The 18133-nt window shown below is 33.1% G+C and overlaps 2 protein-coding genes, 1 long non-coding RNA gene and 1 pseudogene across 6 annotated transcripts; 3 read left to right on the top strand and 1 right to left on the bottom strand.

Annotated features, from left to right (window-relative positions):
• The first annotated feature begins 1377 nt into the window (after positions 1-1377).
• LOC148177107 (uncharacterized) lies at positions 1378-1977 on the top strand. Of its 2 annotated transcripts, none has more exons than XR_015769737.1 (2): positions 1378-1726; positions 1918-1977. It is a non-coding gene; the product is annotated as an uncharacterized LOC148177107 (long non-coding RNA). The 2 variants fall into 2 exon arrangements; XR_015769736.1 differs by lacking the exon at positions 1918-1977 and adding an exon at positions 1773-1886.
• Positions 1961-5878, top strand: LOC148177106 (farnesol dehydrogenase-like). The gene is made up of 5 exons (XM_088031702.1): positions 1961-2154; positions 2204-2647; positions 5260-5277; positions 5328-5483; positions 5528-5878. The coding sequence occupies exons 1-5, from the start codon at positions 2047-2049 to the stop codon at positions 5567-5569; spliced, it is 768 nt and encodes a 255-aa protein (XP_087887828.1). The 5' UTR covers positions 1961-2046; the 3' UTR covers positions 5570-5878.
• A 4391-nt stretch (positions 5879-10269) lies between these two features.
• On the bottom strand, positions 10270-16725 carry LOC148177104 (putative cytochrome P450 6a18). 2 transcript variants are annotated; one of them, XM_088031795.1, is made up of 4 exons: positions 16396-16725; positions 10786-11620; positions 10485-10736; positions 10270-10433 (listed from the first exon to the last, which is right to left on the bottom strand). In XM_088031795.1, exons 1-4 carry the CDS (start codon positions 16696-16698, stop codon positions 10270-10272), a joined length of 1554 nt encoding a protein of 517 aa, XP_087887921.1. In that variant the 5' UTR covers positions 16699-16725. The 2 variants fall into 2 exon arrangements, with proteins under 2 accessions (XP_087887921.1, XP_087887922.1); XM_088031796.1 differs by having other exon boundaries at positions 10786-11715; positions 16503-16725.
• Positions 14332-15250, top strand: LOC148177105 (dehydrogenase/reductase SDR family member 11-like; annotated as a pseudogene). The gene is made up of 3 exons (XR_015769744.1): positions 14332-14866; positions 14917-15072; positions 15123-15250. The product of XR_015769744.1 is annotated as a dehydrogenase/reductase SDR family member 11-like (transcript).
• Positions 16726-18133: the final 1408 nt, after the last annotated feature.

The following is an 18133-nucleotide window of genomic DNA, read 5'->3' as shown; positions in this document are numbered from 1 at the left end:
TTTTTCAAAGTCCAAAATGCGCTTCAAAAACGAAAAATCGTAAGCCATATACGGGTATATGCGTAGCGTAGACCCTTAAGGGCCCCACAAACTTCGTTCTTGCACGACGTGTTTGAACGACGGTTTCGACGGTTGGAACGAAACGGTCGGAAAAACCGAGGTCTGTGGGCAAAAACCGTCGTGTTGAACCGACAGTTTTACCCACAGACCTCGGTTTTTCGGAAAAACCGAGGTCTGTGGGCAAAAACCGTCGTGTTGAACCGACAGTTTTACCCACAGACCTCGGTTTTTCCGACCGTTTCGTTCCAACCGCCGAAACCGTCGTTCAAACACGTCGTCCAAGAACGAGGTTTGTGGGGCCCTTTAAACAGTGATGTTTCTATTTTTAGAGTTCCTTCGGTAATATACACCTACATATTTATTTGAAAAATTACTCCTTAATCAACATGAAGATTAGTACAAAATTTTCTTAACCTCAAAATCACAAATTGACAATTACCTGACAGTCCTTCGCTAGAGTGTCGCCATCTATGTGAGGTTTTATCTGGACCCAAAAATACGACACATTTTTATAGTAGGGAGTTGACGTACCAGTCTTATATGTATCTTGATCTCAGCTATCTAAACATCAAAGTAATATATTTTTTAAATATCAACAGAATCAACTAAAATGCGTTTTTTTGTAAATTGCTGCAAAATTAAAAAATGTGCTAAATATAACAAACAAAATTTTATTTTATTTCAAAACCGGCAATGTGGTTAAATTTATTGTTATTTCTTCAAATTTATAATTAAGACAAAATTAACTAAATCACATTTTTTTATAATTTTTTTGGGCCGGTTTACACAATAATTTAAATGAAATTAAGTTAATCTCGCAATGAATTTAAGAATTGATGACTTTTGATTGGCGGAAAAACTATCACATGTCACTTTAACATGATGTTAAGTATTTAATTAAAATTAAACATTTAACATTACTTCTGTAAACCAACCCTTTATTAATTTGCTACAAATTTATTTAAAAAATATGCTAAATTTGAAAACCATTTTTTTACAAATACTACAATTTAAAAAAAATATGGTTATTTTCATTTCTATTTTGTCCAAAGTGTAAAATTTTTGTATTTGTACTATAGAAATAACTTTTTTTAATTATTTTAGAAATAAACATTGCCCTAAATTTTAAATACATTTTAATTCCAATTTTAGGAAATGTAGTCATTTTCTTGTAGACTTTTTCTTCCTAAACGTAAAAAAAAAGAAATTTTCAACTATTCTCAAAATTACATAAAAATATCGTGCCAAATATACCAGTTGCTCTCAAATCTTTCCAACACGGTGGTCAAATTTCAGGTCAAAACTATTTTAGTGTCACACACCTGCTATAAAAATTAAAATTCTTTGATAAATAGTAAACATCGCATTTATCATTTAACTACTCAGTTTAAAATGTAAATTTGATAACACACCATTTTTATTTTGTTTTTGTGTTAATACTTTTTAAACTGTGTAAGAAAGTCATTGCTGTAAAAATACCAGCGTCGTATTGAATTAAATGAGACTTCTCCCCCAGCTTTTGAGGTATTCCCGCCTACAATTATTAAAAAAATATGTCAAAAGTCCCAAAGTGTCTGTCAAAACCTTCAAGAACTACCATATTGTCAAAATTCCATTCACGATTGCCCGAATTTGTGAAATTTGGAACAACCCTAACATTTCTAAGGTGTGTATAAACCAAACATTTTAAACACTTAGTTATTTTGTTTCAGGTGATAAGATACTACTCGACTTTTTATCTAATTACGTACTATTGTAACCTTGTTTTACTTGCCTTCACTGTATTCTTTTGCATTCTTTTTGTGATAAACTTTATCAAGTTGTAAACAAAGTGTCATGTTTATTTATCCTTGACAGCGGCATTGCTTCCTCCTTGACCTCCTACATTGAAGGAATCTGGGAATTCTAACCAAATTGTTTCTTTTTCTCCGATAAGAACTCAAATCAAAAATTATCAACACAGTCTGTAACTATAACCGCTTCAAAATGGTTCTATCAATGCAACGCTGGGTCGGTAAAATCGCCGTCGTCACCGGCGCGAGCTCTGGAATTGGTGCCGCCATCGCCACCGCCCTCGTCGAGCACGGCCTTATCGTAAAACACTCCATATTTCCCGTTTCAAACTCTACTCTCTTCATTCCAGGTCGTGGGCCTCGCCCGCAGAGTCGACAGGATCAACGAACGCTCCAAGGAACTTTCCGGGAAAAAAGGGAGACTCTACGGGGTGAAAGTCGATCTGACTGTTGAACAAGAGATCCTGGATGCCTTCAAATGGATAGAAGACAACTTAGGACATGTCCACATTCTGGTTAACAACGCCGGATTCATGAAGGAGGAGCTGCTCACCGAAGGAACCACCGAAACGTGGAAGAGAATCATCGATGTGAATGTGTTAAGTCTGTGCATTGCAACCAGAGAGGCTATTAAGGTAATGAAGGCGCACAACATCAACGGGCACGTCGTTCACGTTAACAGTATTGTGGGGCACATGGTCAGTTCAGTACCCAAAATTAACTTGTATCCGGCGAGTAAGTGGGCTGTGACGGCGTTAACTGAGACGTTACGACAAGAACTGAACTCCTTTAAGGCTATGTCCTACCCCGGCCGAAAAGCATAGGAAATAGCGCAAAACGCCATTACTTTTTACGGCCACAAATTAAGAGCTGGAGTTTTGATTTTTTTTGTACGTGTAGACAATATCGAAATGTACACGGGAAACTCTGTGATTTTTAAAAATTCTTAATAGATTTATTTAAAAAAAATAAAAACTGAAAAAACGCCATGTCGTTTTACGGGCACAGTTTTAGGAATTTTTGCTTGAACTACGACTTGATAGATGGAGAATTGTATTCTACACCCGGGAAACTCCTTGATTTTTTTCAATTTTGAATAGTTTTTTTAGAAAAAAATATAATGTAATGTAAAAATGGTCCTCAATTTTCTAAAAGTCGGCAACCAACACTTCAAAATACAAATGATTTACAACCCCTCACAGCAGAGGTTTCTAATCCTAATGACGGTTCGACGACTACGGCTCGACCGAGTCGGGATTGACCATTGGAACCCCAACCAGATACCTACTCACTACCGAGAGCTGATGATCATGAATCCCATAACATTTTAATCTTATTCTTATCAGGATTATCATTACTAAATTTTGTTACCAAGCATAAAGCTGGCCCAATTACCAACGAACGAAAATTGTAATTATCAATTAAATTACACTCAAAAAAAATCAAAGAAAATGATAGAATTATAATATCATCCTATCATGTTATGTCCTTGTAGCCATGTGATAATCACATAGTTAGCCTTTAAGCTAGGACATTTGCATAAGTGGTTGGGATTTAGAGCAACAAAATCTAATCAAATTTTTTTTATTGCACTTACAAATCCTTTTTTAAAATATTACGAAGGGGTTCATTTCTGCTCCACCGAGAGTCAATAATCTCTGGAAGCATGGCTTTAAAATAAAACTTCTCGAGATGGGTGATCATATTATTTTCCCAAAAATCATTATTCCGTTCAACCACACAGTATTGTAAATCCGTATACACTACAAAATAACAATATTGCTTTTTAGTGATGTGGAGTTGACCCTGGACTTGATACATATATGTATCTAATGGCTTTAAAAGTATCTTATTGCTGTTCGGATCAATCGTACAAAAAGTGATTGTTTTGTTGTTTATTGCATCTTTGACCATTTGGTTTTTTGCGGTATAAGCACATTTAATTTCTAGAATGCAATCAGTACCAACCAAACCATCAGCAGATGCCTCTAAAAATTTTCTCTCCGAATCAACAAACAATCCACATTGTAATACTGTCATCCCAGTGATAACTTCAAATTGTTTTTGCGCTTCCTCTTCACAATCAATGCCAAACTGAATAGACTTAGGCAGTATCTTTGGTAATGATTTGCATATAATATTTTTCACAGTGTTCGCAGTATTAGTGGTATCTCGCATCTTGCAAATTTTTCCGAAATTGCTAGCAGTTAATCGAATATTTCTTTCATTGATCCATAAACTATTATTTCTCTGGCCCCGCGTATTTTTTTCGATTGAAATAACATCGCACTTATTGAGATCAATTATGAAATCAGATTTTCTTCTTTCAAAGTCGACATGTGTCATATCCGGAATTTGAATTTGAGTGTGAGCATTTTTTCCATAATCAGAATCGGCACTTTGTATTCTCAACCTCTTTCTTCCACTCCTACATGTAGTATTTTTTTTTTAATTTAGTTTCCGCAAATTTTGTTGTAAAAGTGCCAACATTTCCGCCGTACATTTTATTTGCGAGTTGGAAAACAAAAGTGCCTTTGTTGTTGTAGCTAATCACAGCAGCTAAACATCTACATTGGTACGATCCTCTATAAGAAAAATTTATTCTTTTCCCACCAATAAATTTAAATTTCAACACAAGGATACACACGAAGTGAATTCTCAAGGAGAAAAAAGATCCATTATTCGACTTCTTACCCTTCTTATAAAGATAAGCAAAGCTCCCCTCTTTTTTTTTTAAATTACCTAGTTTACCCCTTCGGATTGACACACTTCTAAGAAGTAAAATTCTGGTTTGTTAATGTTATTTGCAATCAGTGTTTACAAATATTTAATACTTTTAAAATAAAAATTTCTAAAAGAAAAAACTTTATCTTATACTTTCGTATAATTGAGATGCACTCTTGTTTTGAGACGTCAAATTTTGAATTATCTATTAGATCTCAAAATCTATCCTTTGGATTTCAAAAATATGTACCTAATAAGTAATTCAGTAATCTCTATGCTTTTTCCAAATGTTAGACTTGATCTTTATTGATTTATCGACTATAAATTCCAACTCGAATATAAGATACATTTCAATTTTCGAGATGCAAAAGAAATAACAAGATGGGAAAACAGCTTTATTTTATTCATTTTAATTTACGTATTATCATTAATGATAATTTTCCAATACATTAAATTAATTTCGAGGGACATCGTATTTCGAAATAAGAAAAATCTATGAAACAAACTTCGAACCAAGGCAAACTTATCTGCCTGGTTTATTGCTGTACTGTGGTAGAAAATATGCTAATTTTACAGACGATTTTCACCCTTATGGATGATTGGCATGTGTCAAATGGTTAGTATGTTGGGTTGCATATTTTTCAAAACACGAATTTTAGTTGAGGGGTAGAACAGCCTTAAGAGTAAGATTAAGGTCACGGTACGTTCGCTTTTCTGTAGATTTGATTGGTTTAATTTTTTTTATTTAAGAGTGTCAGCCCTGGGTTGGTGACCACTGAAATGACAGTATTGAGAAGCGACTTCAGTGAAGAGAAGCGACGGATGTATGAGAGTCGCCCGATTTTGAACACAGAGGATATAGCGGATGGGGTGGTCTATGTCTTGTCCACACCGGAACATGTCCAAGTATGGGGTTAAATTAGCCACATTTAGCTAACTTGGGGTTGTAGGTGCACGAACTGACTATTAAACCACTTGGAGAGCCTTACTAAATCCCAACTGTCTCAAAATTGGCACTTTATTCCTCCTCGACCTCCTAACTTTGGAGGAATTTGGGAGCAGTATAATCAAACAGCAAAAAATTGGTTTTAAGTTGTTATTAAAATAATATAATATAATAGTATATTAAAGAACGTGTTTTATAATGGCCAATTTGGTGCACGAGTTCCTGGTGTACAAAACGAGCCGTAGGCGATATGTATGTATGGGACGAGTGCTCCAATACCATTATAAAACAAGTCCTTTATACTATTTTTTCGCATTTGCGGCCTTTTTTTAATAAAAAATTAAAATTTTCCAATTCTAAGAGTTTTCGTGTTAAGAAATTGGTAACCACGAGTTGCCACTTGATATTCAAATTCAATTTAAAATTTGACATTTATTGAGTTTCACTATCACCGAATTTTAACTTAACGTAACCTAACCTCACAACCTGTAGATATGGTAAATTCAATCTATTAGGATTTTTTTAATAAAGCTATTTTCTTGTAACTTACTTCGCGTTAGGAATATCTCTAAAAGTTAGTGATTATTCTAAGAGAAGTTGCTTAGAATCGAATTTTAAATTCATTTATACCAAATGAGAAGTTTTTAAACAAAAAATTCCCAATTTTTATTTTATCACATACATTTTTTTAAGCAGAAATATGTTGTATAATAAAAATAGGCGAACCAAAATGAGCCATGAATTCTTTAGTACATACAATGTTGTCCATGCTTTCCTACACAATTTTGAACCACTTTCAACTTTAAATTTTGAGTTCCTATTAAATATAATTTTTTGCGAACTAAACATAAACAAAATCATTTATTTAGCAGAAATTAACAAAATAATAATATTTCATTATCAATAATTAACGATCGAATTTCAAGGTTTTAATATTAAAAAAAATCGAAATAAGAATTTTAGGTTGAAATTTTGTAAGGAATCTATTATGAGCAACTTTTCTCAAAAATCGAAGATGTCCAACACCACTTTATTCAAAAACTCAATTTTTGTAATTATTATTGTCTTTTGTTATTAATAATTTCAAAAAAAAATGCCAATTCTTTCTGCTATTTGCTGCTTTTTTACATTACAATAATGGCATTCTTTTATTTGACACCATGCACCTAGACTTTATTAACTTTTATTGCCTATTTTTTTTCATTTTTGATATTTTTTTTAAATATTTTTTGTAAAAGTAGAACATATTACACATTTCTGAATCAAGAAAATTAATATCTTCCAAATTATGAAAAAAAAAATGGGTTTCAATTTAAAATAAGAAAGTTGAGTATCGCCCAAAAGATACTAAGACATTTAGAAAAAAATTTAAAATCATCAGTTAATAGGGAATTTAAAACCATTTAATTTGTTTCTTAAATTTATGAAATCTGTTCATAAATAAAAATTCTACAATGCCTGCCGTTTTTAAAAAATCACCCTGTATAAGTGGGATCAGCGAAGAAGTAGACACCACCATGAGGTGTCTTTTTCATCTTAAACTCGTTGTATATTTCTTGTACCACAACTCCAAAAGAGGTGTCTTTCTTGTATAAGTTACCGAAAGGAATGGATGGTACCAAGAAAGGAACTTTCTTTTTCTTCCAATAAGTGAAAAACCAGCAATAGTACGTAAGTACCAGCGCGGCTATAGTAATGACCGCAGCAAAGAGATTTACCAGAAGCTGAGCAGTGGACAACATTTGAAACATATTGTGATCTTGAGTTATTTTGACTGTTTGTCTGTTTAAATGCTATCTTGGAAAGTACTGTAATTCAACGGTTAAGTGTAACCGATAGTACCAATGATAATGAACGTACGTGTCTAATGTGTAATTAAAGAAAATGGCGATGGGTGGAAAAATGTCAATTTTTAAGTTGAATTTATTTCTTTTAAGTTTACATGAATTTTAAAAAAAATATTCTCAGAATTAAAAAAGAACCTAGAAAAAGAAAGATACAAAATCTAGAGAAAATTTAAAGAAAATTAATAGGTTGAGAAAACGTGAAAGCAATTATTTGAGAAAATTTTAAAGAAAAAAAAAATTAAAAAAATAATTCTAGACAATTTAGAAAAGAAATACAAGATGTCCGGAAAGTCGCGCACCACCGTGAAACTGTATCATCGGACAATGCCATAGGTGACAAAAAATGTTAAAAAAATCCATGTCTTCAATTTTTCGAGATATGATGGGTTGAAGAGGCAAAGTTTGATGCGAAAATCACCAATTTCAGTGCAATAAATTTACGTTCAAATAAATTTGTTACCTAAAGAACATTTTGCGCAAAGGCATGGTGCAAAAAAAACCGGAAAAATCTTGTAAGAAATGCCTGAAAACTGTTAATAAAATTTTTGAATCAACAATCTCGATCAGTGTGGCATCATTCACATGAAACCATAGTTACATCACTCGTTCATGAGCCGACCTGACTAACGCCAACAATACAACAGCAACGTTACTATAGCTTTGAATACTGGAAATATAAATTATAGGGGGGTACAGTTCTGCAATGTTGCCATTTTACTAATTTTCTTTTGCTCCTCCTGCGAAAACAAAGAGTCGGAATTTTTTTTTAACATTTTTTTGGTACTCTAGGGGACCACCCAATTACCCCCATTCAAGGTGATGCGGCACTTTCCGGACACCTGTAAATAAGATTCTTTAATTCTTCCTTTCTTTCATTCTTTTTTTTTCTTTCATCTACTCTTATTTTTAATCTCTTCTTTCTTTTTTATTGAGATTTGTCGTATATAAATTATTATTAATATTAAATTAAAAAAAAATCATTACAACAAAAATATACAGGGTCCGGCAACACTTGTGTCCACCCCCAAAATCGTCTTTAATTTTAAAGATAAAATCTTGAAATTTTGCATACTCAATAGTTGGCAAAGCTCCAGAAGCTGATGCAAAAATTTGTTTTTTATCACGGTTCGTTTGGCGTCGCGACGTCTAAGAAGTATAACTTTTAGCAATTTTTAAGTTTTTGCGGAAATACTCGCGAATTTATTTTTCTTTTTAACACAACTGGGATACAAATATTTGAGTTCTAATTTTAGATCTAATGTAAATTGTGTTTAAAATTTGCGAAAAAAACGTTGTTTTATCAAGTTAGTTTTCCAAATTTTGACGGCGCAGTGGCAAACTACGTTTACACCACATTTTCACAAGTCTCTTCATTCGCTCGTATGAACGTCAACTTTCATAAACTCGGCCATGTTGCACTTTTTAGACACCAGAAATCGTTAATTAACATTGACAAAGCGACAATTTAACCAAGTAAGACTTTTGTGACAATTTAAAGCAAACCAAAAGATAGATGACATTTGTGACACAACATATTGACAGATGGGTGTAAACGTAGTTCTCAATTTTGACGTAATGAAATTGGAAACTAACTTGATAAAACAGCAATATTTTCTCAAATTTTGAATATAATTTGCATTAAATCTAAAATCACAACTGAAATAGTTTTAAGACATTTTTTATATTGAAAAAAAATTAAATTAGCAGTTGATTTTACAATTAGCTAAAAATTACATTTTTAAGGCATTCTGTGCTATTTCAGAAAGAGTATAAAAAACAAACAATGTTTAATTAAAATTAACTCCAATCCACGTATTTTCTGCACCACTGGTAAAAAACGCATGAAATGACTTGCAGCCTAGCAACCAGCAACTCGATTTTTGTTCACTTTTAAATCAGTGGCGCACAAACAAATTTATTATTTCTGTGTAATTTTATCTCGAAAACAAAAAGATTTTTACTAAAACTTTTTTCTTTTAATACGCTCAACTTGTGATAAAGAATAACCACACTCTTTTTGGGCATGCATTTCAAAAACACCCTGTATGTAGAATCTAGAAACATAAAAAAATTATGAAAAACATCTGAACATTCACAGAAAATGTAAAAAAAATATCTATTTTAATCAGAGATCAATTTGCTAAAAAACGCCAAATTTTCGAATCAAAGTCCTCCTGAGAAATTTTTTGATTTACGTCAAACTGACAGTTATTATTGTATGCCAGTGACGTAGTTGTTTCGTATTTGTATAAACAAACATATTTGTCACACAATAAGGCTATCGTTATTAAGTCGGTTATACATATGTAATATTATTCAAAATTATGTTTATTATAAACTTATTAAAATTTTGTTTTCTCTTTGTTTTTCAAACAAAATTGCAATACTTTTTCTTCCCGTTATTGACGCCACTGTTTTTAGTGACAATTTATTTATTTGGTCAATTTTTGCAAAATTCAAAATTGGATTGAATAAATCTAATTGGACAATTTTAAAGCATTGTATCTTTTTAAATATGTAATACGAAAAAAATAAAAATAATTGCGGATTTTAAGAAACTTTACCATCTTTGATTAGCCATTGCTCTATGCCGGTAACGTCACCTAACATCCTGTATACAACATCTAAAATTGAAAAAATCTAAAGAAAATCTAAAGATTAAAAAAAATCAAAGAAAACTCTAAAAAAGTGCTGAAAAAATGTTAAAGAATATAAAAAAAATTAACAAGAATTTAGAGAATTTACAGAATCTACAGAAATCATAAGAATATAGAAACTCAGGATAATTAATTTAAGCAGAATTCAAGTAAAATTGTTGTACAATTTCTTAGATTTGCTTTAAATGTTAAAATCTTAAAGGCTTACAAAAAAAACTGTTTCTTCAATTTAAAATTAGCAACTAAATTTTCTTTGCGTCCAACCAAACAGCACCATCTGGAGCCAAAATTAAAGAGTGAACGTCAAACGTCATCGGTTGCTTTGTCTTCCGATTTAAACTAAACTCGTACTTTCTTAACAGAGAAGTTAGCCCAACTTTGGCCTGCATGAGCCCAAACCGCATTCCTGAAACAACGACAGTATCTAGTTGGAGTTTTCCACAGAGTTCTACTTTACCGATACAAATTCTAGGACCTTCTCCAAAAGGAATATGAGCGTAGTTATGTCTAGTAGCTGCATTCTCTTCGTTGAAACGCTCAGGATCGAACTTCTCAGGATCAGGATAATAATCTTCGTCGTGGTGTATCGCCAAGATTGATACAATGACTTTTATACCCTTTTCGATAATGATGTCTTCACCGGGAACTTTGTACTCTTTGACACATTCTCTTGTTATGTAAGGAACTGGAGGGTACTTTCTTAAAGCCTCTGGAAGAAGATTGAAGTTTTTTGAGGTGATTAACACTTAGATTCTCACCGTTTAGAACTTTGTCCATATATTTCATGTCCTGGATGGCGTCATATGTCACTTTCCCGTCATACTTCTTCAAGACAGTGTTGATCTCCTCTCTGACTTTTTTCTGGACTTCTTGGTGGTGGCTCATTTCGTACATAGCCCACATCATGGTGGTTGAAGACGTTTCAAAACTTGCCAAGAAGAAACCAACACTCAGAGCTGTGATCTCATCCATCGTCAACGTGTTACCATCATGCTTGTAACCATCTTCTTCCGCCAATTTGTTGTTCTTCAAATCAATCAGAAGCTGCATAAAATCTCTCCTCGTGTAGTTATTCTTCTCTCTGAACTCAACAGTATCTTTGACCAGTTTGAAGAAGAACTCACTGATGTCTTTTGGGAAGACTCCGACTTTCAACAAACTTGCAATCTGAGGTAAATTCGTTCCAATCGCTAAGTTAATCCTCCTCAGAGCTGTTAGATTAAAAACTTTTTTTCCATACTTTCTAAAAGGAGATTCTTCATCTTTGAAGGAGTTGCACTCCAAACCGAAAGCACAAGACCCGATGACGTCAGTGGTAAAACTCCCCACAAGATCTTTGATGTCAATTGCTTCTTGTCCATTCACCAGAGTTGAAATTTTTTGTACGAGGTTTTCTTCACATTCTACCAACGTCTGGAACATCGTCTTCATCTTCCCGGAGGTGAAACTCGAACTTAGTTTCGCTCTTAAGTTCCTCCACTTGGTACCACCAATTGCAAAAAGATGCGCACTGATGGGGTCAACCTTCTCATTGTAAAACATTCCCCGGTCTGTAAAGTGGTGAAAATCTTTGGTTAGAACGTTTTTAACTACCTCCAGGTCAGTTAAAACGAAGATGGGTCTGCTTAGAAAGAAGACACCACCGAGTTTCCAGGTGTTGCATTTGATCTCTTCGTAAAATTGTCTCACTTTTACTCCTGGAGCTACTGTTGGTTTATATGGGTTCTCGATGTTACCAAAAGGAAACGATGGTTTCAAAAATGGTAAATTTTTTCGTTGAAAGTACGAATATTGCCATTTGAAAAACAAGAAGATCGTAGCTGTCAGAAGCATTATCAAACCAAGAAGGTCGATTAAGAAAGACAAAGTCCACAACATCTAAAATTTTATAAAAGTACAACGTGTTTATAAATGTTTCTAGCATCAAGGGTGGCTATCAAATGTCAAAGAAATTTGCCGCTCATTACAAATGTGGGTTTCGATTTTTCAACTGACATTTGCAGTTAACCTCAAACATGGAGCAAAGTAAGTTTTGAGAAATAAACTGTTCCAGTTGTGGTTTAAAACCTGAAAATTGAAAACTTGGACACAAAACCGTAACTAAAACGTCATTGAAGTAAGTAACATTATAAATAATTTTCCTGATAGTTATATTCCCCATGAAAACAAAGCGGCAAAAGAGTGTACAACAGGAATTCCAAAGCCACGCTTGATGCTAGAAACATTTATAAACACCTAGTAGAATAAATAGTATAAAACAAGCCTTACATTTTAGACCAAATTGGCGTCAAAATGAACAAAACTTTACGAAAGTGGTCAGACTGTAGATTTATATAACCATCCAATGACTTTCAATGACGTCAAAATTTCCACGAAAACAATGTAAAACTGCCCCATTAAAAACTAGGACAGTTATTACAAAAATTAACATACGCTTTTAAAGACAAATTATTATTTTTTGTTTTAAAGCCTTAAAAGTTCGAGCACATATTAGTTACAAGACTTTGACGGAATCTCTAAAGTTTTATACATTCTGTGATTGTATGATTCTGTAATTATGTCATTTTATGATTATAAATGTTTCTATATGAGTCTAGGATTTTAGCATTCTGTGATTGATTCTATAATTCGGTGGTTAAGTTATATTGGTTATGTTATTGTTTTTATGATTCTGGAAGTTTAAAATTCTATCAGGGTCCGTCAACACTTGTGTTCACCCCCAAAATCGTCTTAAATTTTAAAGCTAAAATTTTGAAAATTTGCATACGCTCATGGTTGACAAAGCTCAAGAAGCTGATGCAAAATTTTGATTTTTATCACCGATAGTTTTGGCGTCGCGACGTCTTAAAAATGAATTTTTTAGCTAATTGTGGGGGTTTGTGAAATTAACTGCTTATTTAATTTTTTTCCATATCAATGTGTTAAAAACATCTCAGTTGTCATTTTAGATTTATTGCAAAATGAATTAAAAATTTGAGGAAAAAATGCTGTTTTATCTCAAGTTAGTTTCCAATTTCATCACGTTAAAATTAGGAACGACGTTTACACCCATCTCTCAACTTTTTGTGTCACAAATGACATCTATCCTTTGGTTCGTTTCAGATTGTAACAAAAGTCTTACTTGGTGAAATTGTCGCTTTGTCAATGTTAATTAACGATTTCTGGTGTCCAAAAAGTGCTACATCCCCGAGTTAATCAAAATTGACTTTCACACGAGTGAATGAAGTGACTTGTGAAAAATTGGTGTAAACGTAGTTTGCCACTGGGGCTTCATTATTTTGAAAACTAATTTGATAAAACGGAGTTTTTTTCGTACATTTTAAACAAAATTTGCAGTAGTTACAAAATAAAAACTCAAATATTTGTATGACAGTCATAATTCAAAAAAATTTGGATTCGCCAGTATTTCCGCAAAAACTCAAAAATCTCTAAAAATTATACTTTTTAGGCGTCGCGACGCCAAGTGAACAGTGATAAAAAACAATTATGAGCGTATGCAAATTTTCAAAATTTTATGTTTAAAATTAAAGACGATTTTGAGAGTGGACACAAATGTTGCCGGACCCTGTATAATTATATGATTCTATGATTCTATGATTAATAGTATATTATGTCATTAAGGGCAAATAGGAAGCTTTGTGTGCTGAGCCTGTTCGTGTGTCTGCCGAACGTAGTGAAGCATATACGATTTTTTTTGCAAACGATAGAAAATTAGTCTTATTTTACTGTAAAAACATTAAATTCATGCAGAATCATAGTGCAATGGAAACATTTTTATGGTTATGGTGGAGCCCAATCATATAAAGTGCTGCGTCCTGCTTAAGCATATAAGTGAAACTTATACCCTGACAATCGAGCTTGATAATGTGTCACTTTTATGACGTTTGAAAAAAAAATGCTAATTTTAATTCGATTCTGTTTAGAGTTTAAAATTTCTTTATTCTTCTCATTGTGCTTTATGTTATGTTTATTATTGTATCATTCATTCCATGATTCTATGATTTAGAGTCTAGATTTTCGTTAGATTTTCTAGATTTTCATATTGATTGTCTTTGAAGTGTAAATTTGAAGTGTAAATACGACATAAAAGGTGAAATTTTCTTGGATTGCCAGGAAGTTACAGAGAACCCGTGGGCATGATTGATACCTCCCCAATCAAGAAATGTTTGTTAAAATAAAAGGTGAATGAGTCGTTTTATTTTTCGAAAATTTCTCTTTTTTGCAATTTTATGGTAGGTAGCTCTTATCACTTCAAGATAAGACGTGTTATCAACACCAAACATGTTTTCCCACTTACTGCCGCTTTTGCAACATCACTCTTTAACCGAAACTCTTCCAAAATGGTTCTCTCAATGCAAAAATGGTCCGGCAAAGTGGCCATCGTCACTGGTGCAAGCTCTGGGATTGGCGCTGCTATCGCCGACGCTCTCGTTGAACACGGCCTCATTGTGAGCCTTCCACTCTCTTACCGCTCTTCCAATTTTTTTTCCAGGTCAACTCTTCCAATGGACAACGAAGACCTTGGGGCTTGTTCACATTTTGGTCAACAACGCCGGACTAGCCACTCCTGGTCTCCTAACAGAAGCAAAAACAGAAGACTGGAAGAAAATCCTCGATTTGAATGTCTTAGCGCTGTGCGTTGCAACAAGAGAAGCAGTGAAGATAATGAAAGAAGGCAAGATCAACGGGCATATTATACACATTAATAGTGGATTGGGGCATCGAGTTGCCCCTGTGCCTGCTCTTAGCGTCTATTCAGCGTCGAAATTTGCCGTCACGGCTTTGACGGAGACCCTAAGGCAGGAATTCAACCATCTGGAGCTTAAAATAAAAATTACTGTGAGTAAAAATGTCTATTAACTTTAGGGGCAGTTACAACATTATTTTAGAGTCTTAGTCCAGGTTTGGTGGAGTCCGAACTTACAACTTTGGGGAAAAATTTGGATTCAGAAAGGGCAAATTATTTTAAAGATAAGCCGATCTTGAAAGCTGAAGATATTGCTGATGGCGCCATTTACGTGTTGTCTACACCAGAGCATGTCCAAGTGAGGAAAAATTTTTGTTTTTTTGGAAAATTTGTACCATGCCATTGCAGGTCCACGAGCTGACAATCAAACCGTAGAAGAAACCAGGAAAAACGTAGAAAGATGGGAATTTCCACCAAAAGTTAAATGTTTGTCATTATTATTGTCTGTTTTTGACTTGCAAAAAATAAAATTTAAAACCCCGACCCTTTTTGATTTGGCTGAATTTTTTTTTTCTTTTCTACTCTATAAAAAAAGGTTCTCAAAATTTTTTCAATTTGTTCCTAATCCAAAAAAAGTTATGAATTTTTCGAAAAATTTTTTCAAATTGCGATAACTTTTTCAAAAATTAACTTATTGAGACGTTTTTATTTCAAAATACATACAAAAAAAATTAAGATGATGATGAAAAAAACGTTATTTTCTCGAAGTTTGTTGTGATTGGTTGATTTGAAAAAATTAAAGTCGCTGATTGGTCAAATCTATAGTGAGTTGAATTCTCATTGCAAAATTTTTGATGCTGTGGATTTTGTCCTTTTTAACAGACCTTTTAGGTCTTCTGGTGGCTATAGTCTTCTCTTTTTTTTAAGTGGCTATACTAGTACTTTCAACAAAAAAACGTTCCATTCTTAGAACTATCCTTTCCTTTTAGTAACTTAGAGAACCCATTTAAACCCACAGTAACATTGGGAGTAAAAGTAACTTTTCGAAGAAATAAAATGTAAGAATTGAAACTTTAGGAGTGTTTTTTTATCCGGGCCAATGATTGTAAATGATGTAAATGATGTAAATTAACTTGAATCAAGTCAAAAACGTTTTAACGAAGGACTTGAATAAAAGTTTCTTCAAATACTTAATTCTTATCAGTTTTTCACACTTTCACAATTTTACTTCTCCAAAGCAACTCAGCAAATTTTTCGGGTGTATTTTTCATTTTGCAAAAGGAATTTTTAATTATTATTATTGTATTACATTGTATTATGTATGTATTAGATTCCAGCATTTTTTATGTCAAAATTTTAAAATACCCGCAAAAAAAGTTTTCCTAATTTGTATTTTAAAGATTGCTATTATAGCATCGCGTATCGAAATGGGATATTATATATTATAGCACTGAAAACAAATGAGGAAATAGCGAAAATAGCTCTGTTACAAGAACAAATTAGGAAAAAGCGTCTGGAACATCATCTTCATCTTCCCGGACGTAAAAGTCGGAGTGACTTTCGTTCTCAAGTTCTTCCATTTCGTACCACCGATAGCGAAGAGATTCGCGCTGAGAGGATCATCTTACTCGTTGTGATAGATTCCACGATCAACAAAATATTAGAAGTCTTTCGTTAGCACGTTCTTGAGGTAATCCAGGTCCAATACCATGTACGCAGGAGTACCAAACATGTAAATACCACCATGAGCCGCACTTTTCTTCTTCAATTGCTGGTACCACTGCTGGCCAACAATCCCGAAATTGATTTTTTCGGTCCATGGGTTGTTCAAGTTGCCAAAGGGTATCGACGGCTCCACAAAAGGGACGTTCTTGGTACTCCAGTAAGTGAAGGACCATCGGAAGTACGCAAGTACCTCCGTGGTCAAAGCGAGAACCAAACCGGCGACATCTATGAGAAGTGAGGTGGACTCAAACCACAACATTTGATGACGTAATGTTACTTAAGTCGAGTTACTGGGTACTACTAAGTACTACTCGTATCGGCGAAAAACACGCAACTTTAAATCTGAGAGTTCGAACGCGATTGGTCGACGACAATAATAATGAAAGGTGCAAGAACTTGATGCGTTGTGAAATCTTGTGATAATTAATGACAGAGTACCGCTGAACGAGAGTAATTTTTATGGAATTTATGACGCCACTGAGCTTGTTTTTAATTGTCATTCTGATGTAATTTATTTACTCTAATTTGTAGAATTATTGCGACATGTTGCGGTTTTTGATGGATAAGATTAGATAATTTTGAGGAGTCTGAGAATTGAAATGGGAAATTGCGTTGTCACATTGAAACCACTTGTTACTTTTTTTTTTTATTTTCATGATGTATGTAACTATTAACTATTTTTTTGATTCGTGTCATATTTGATCATTTTTTTTAATTTTTTTTTTGGAAAAATAGACCGCAAAAAAATGATGCTTTAATATTTCAGAGTTTTCACTCTCTAGTGAAACCACAAACTTCAAAGTCTTCTAATTAGAATATTTGTTGACGTACGTTAAAATTTCAAACAGTTTTGGATTATGCGCAAAATTCTGCGTTAAATCAGCAAATAAAAAATGTCACTCTTAACCTCATATCATTCATTGACTTAAAAGACAAATTGAACGCATTTTAAACAATTTTTTGTTCGTAGAACAACACAAATAACTCATAATTTACTCACTTATGACATTTTTAATAAACTTATCAACGACATGCCTATGCGGTAATGATTTGAACGCACGATACGTAGAATACAATATTTTTTCTACAACTATTTGCTTAAGTCTGAATCTGGCAAAAGACAGAAAAAACTGAATACATCAATTTGACCAACTAAAATTTCGTTTAATTTGATTTTTTGCTTCTAATACTCACCCCAATTAATTACAGTTTATTGTCATAGTCAATTGAAGAGTTTTCTGAGTATTCATCAAAAACATAAAATAAGTCTTTTTATTGTCAGTATTTATTGTCAGTTATACCAATCTGTAGTTGGCAGTAGTAAACTCAGCTCGTTTTTCTTTCACCATTTGCCCTGTTCAAATAATGAGAATAAAAGTCTTTACATAGTTGTAAATAAATGTCAATGTTGATAATTAGATGGTTTTACTACTAAATAATCTCAAGCTTAATAATCGCAAAATATAATAATAAAGAAAAAGAGTTATAATAAAATACTTGCAAGTTTGCACTGAAAATAACAAAAACGAGTTTATGTATTCGTAAATGTTATGTATTAGGACATTTACAACACAAAAAATCACCAAATAAACGCAAGTCTAACACCACAGAACTCTCTCCACATGAAAAAACACACATTAACAGCAAAAAAAGCGAAATTTTAACACGTGTTTATCCTTCACCGGACAGTTCAG

This window comes from Gnatocerus cornutus, chromosome 3, assembly GCF_029298725.1.
Source record: "Gnatocerus cornutus isolate USDA-ARS CGAHR chromosome 3, icGnaCorn1.1, whole genome shotgun sequence".
Classification (NCBI taxonomy): domain Eukaryota; kingdom Metazoa; phylum Arthropoda; class Insecta; order Coleoptera; family Tenebrionidae; genus Gnatocerus; species Gnatocerus cornutus.
This window is presented reverse-complemented; position numbering and strand designations above follow the sequence as displayed.

Bases quoted from the DNA above. Each gene is read 5' to 3' on its own strand.
- LOC148177106 (XM_088031702.1), top strand. From the start codon at position 2,047: ATGGTTCTATCAATGCAACGCTGGGTCGGTAAAATCGCCGTCGTCACC. The intron at 2,155-2,203 runs GTAAAACACTCC...TCTTCATTCCAG, and splicing joins TCGTCGAGCACGGCCTTATC to GTCGTGGGCCTCGCCCGCAG. The intron at 5,484-5,527 runs GTATGGGGTTAA...TTGGGGTTGTAG, and splicing joins CCACACCGGAACATGTCCAA to GTGCACGAACTGACTATTAA.
- LOC148177104 (XM_088031795.1), bottom strand. From the start codon at position 16,698: ATGTTGTGGTTTGAGTCCACCTCACTTCTCATAGATGTCGCCGGTTTG. The intron at 11,621-16,395 runs GTGCTAACGAAA...ACTGACCTGGAG, and splicing joins ACCTGGATTACCTCAAGAAC to GTAGTTAAAAACGTTCTAAC. The intron at 10,737-10,785 runs GTGAGAATCTAA...ATCTTCTTCCAG, and splicing joins TATGGACAAAGTTCTAAACG to AGGCTTTAAGAAAGTACCCT.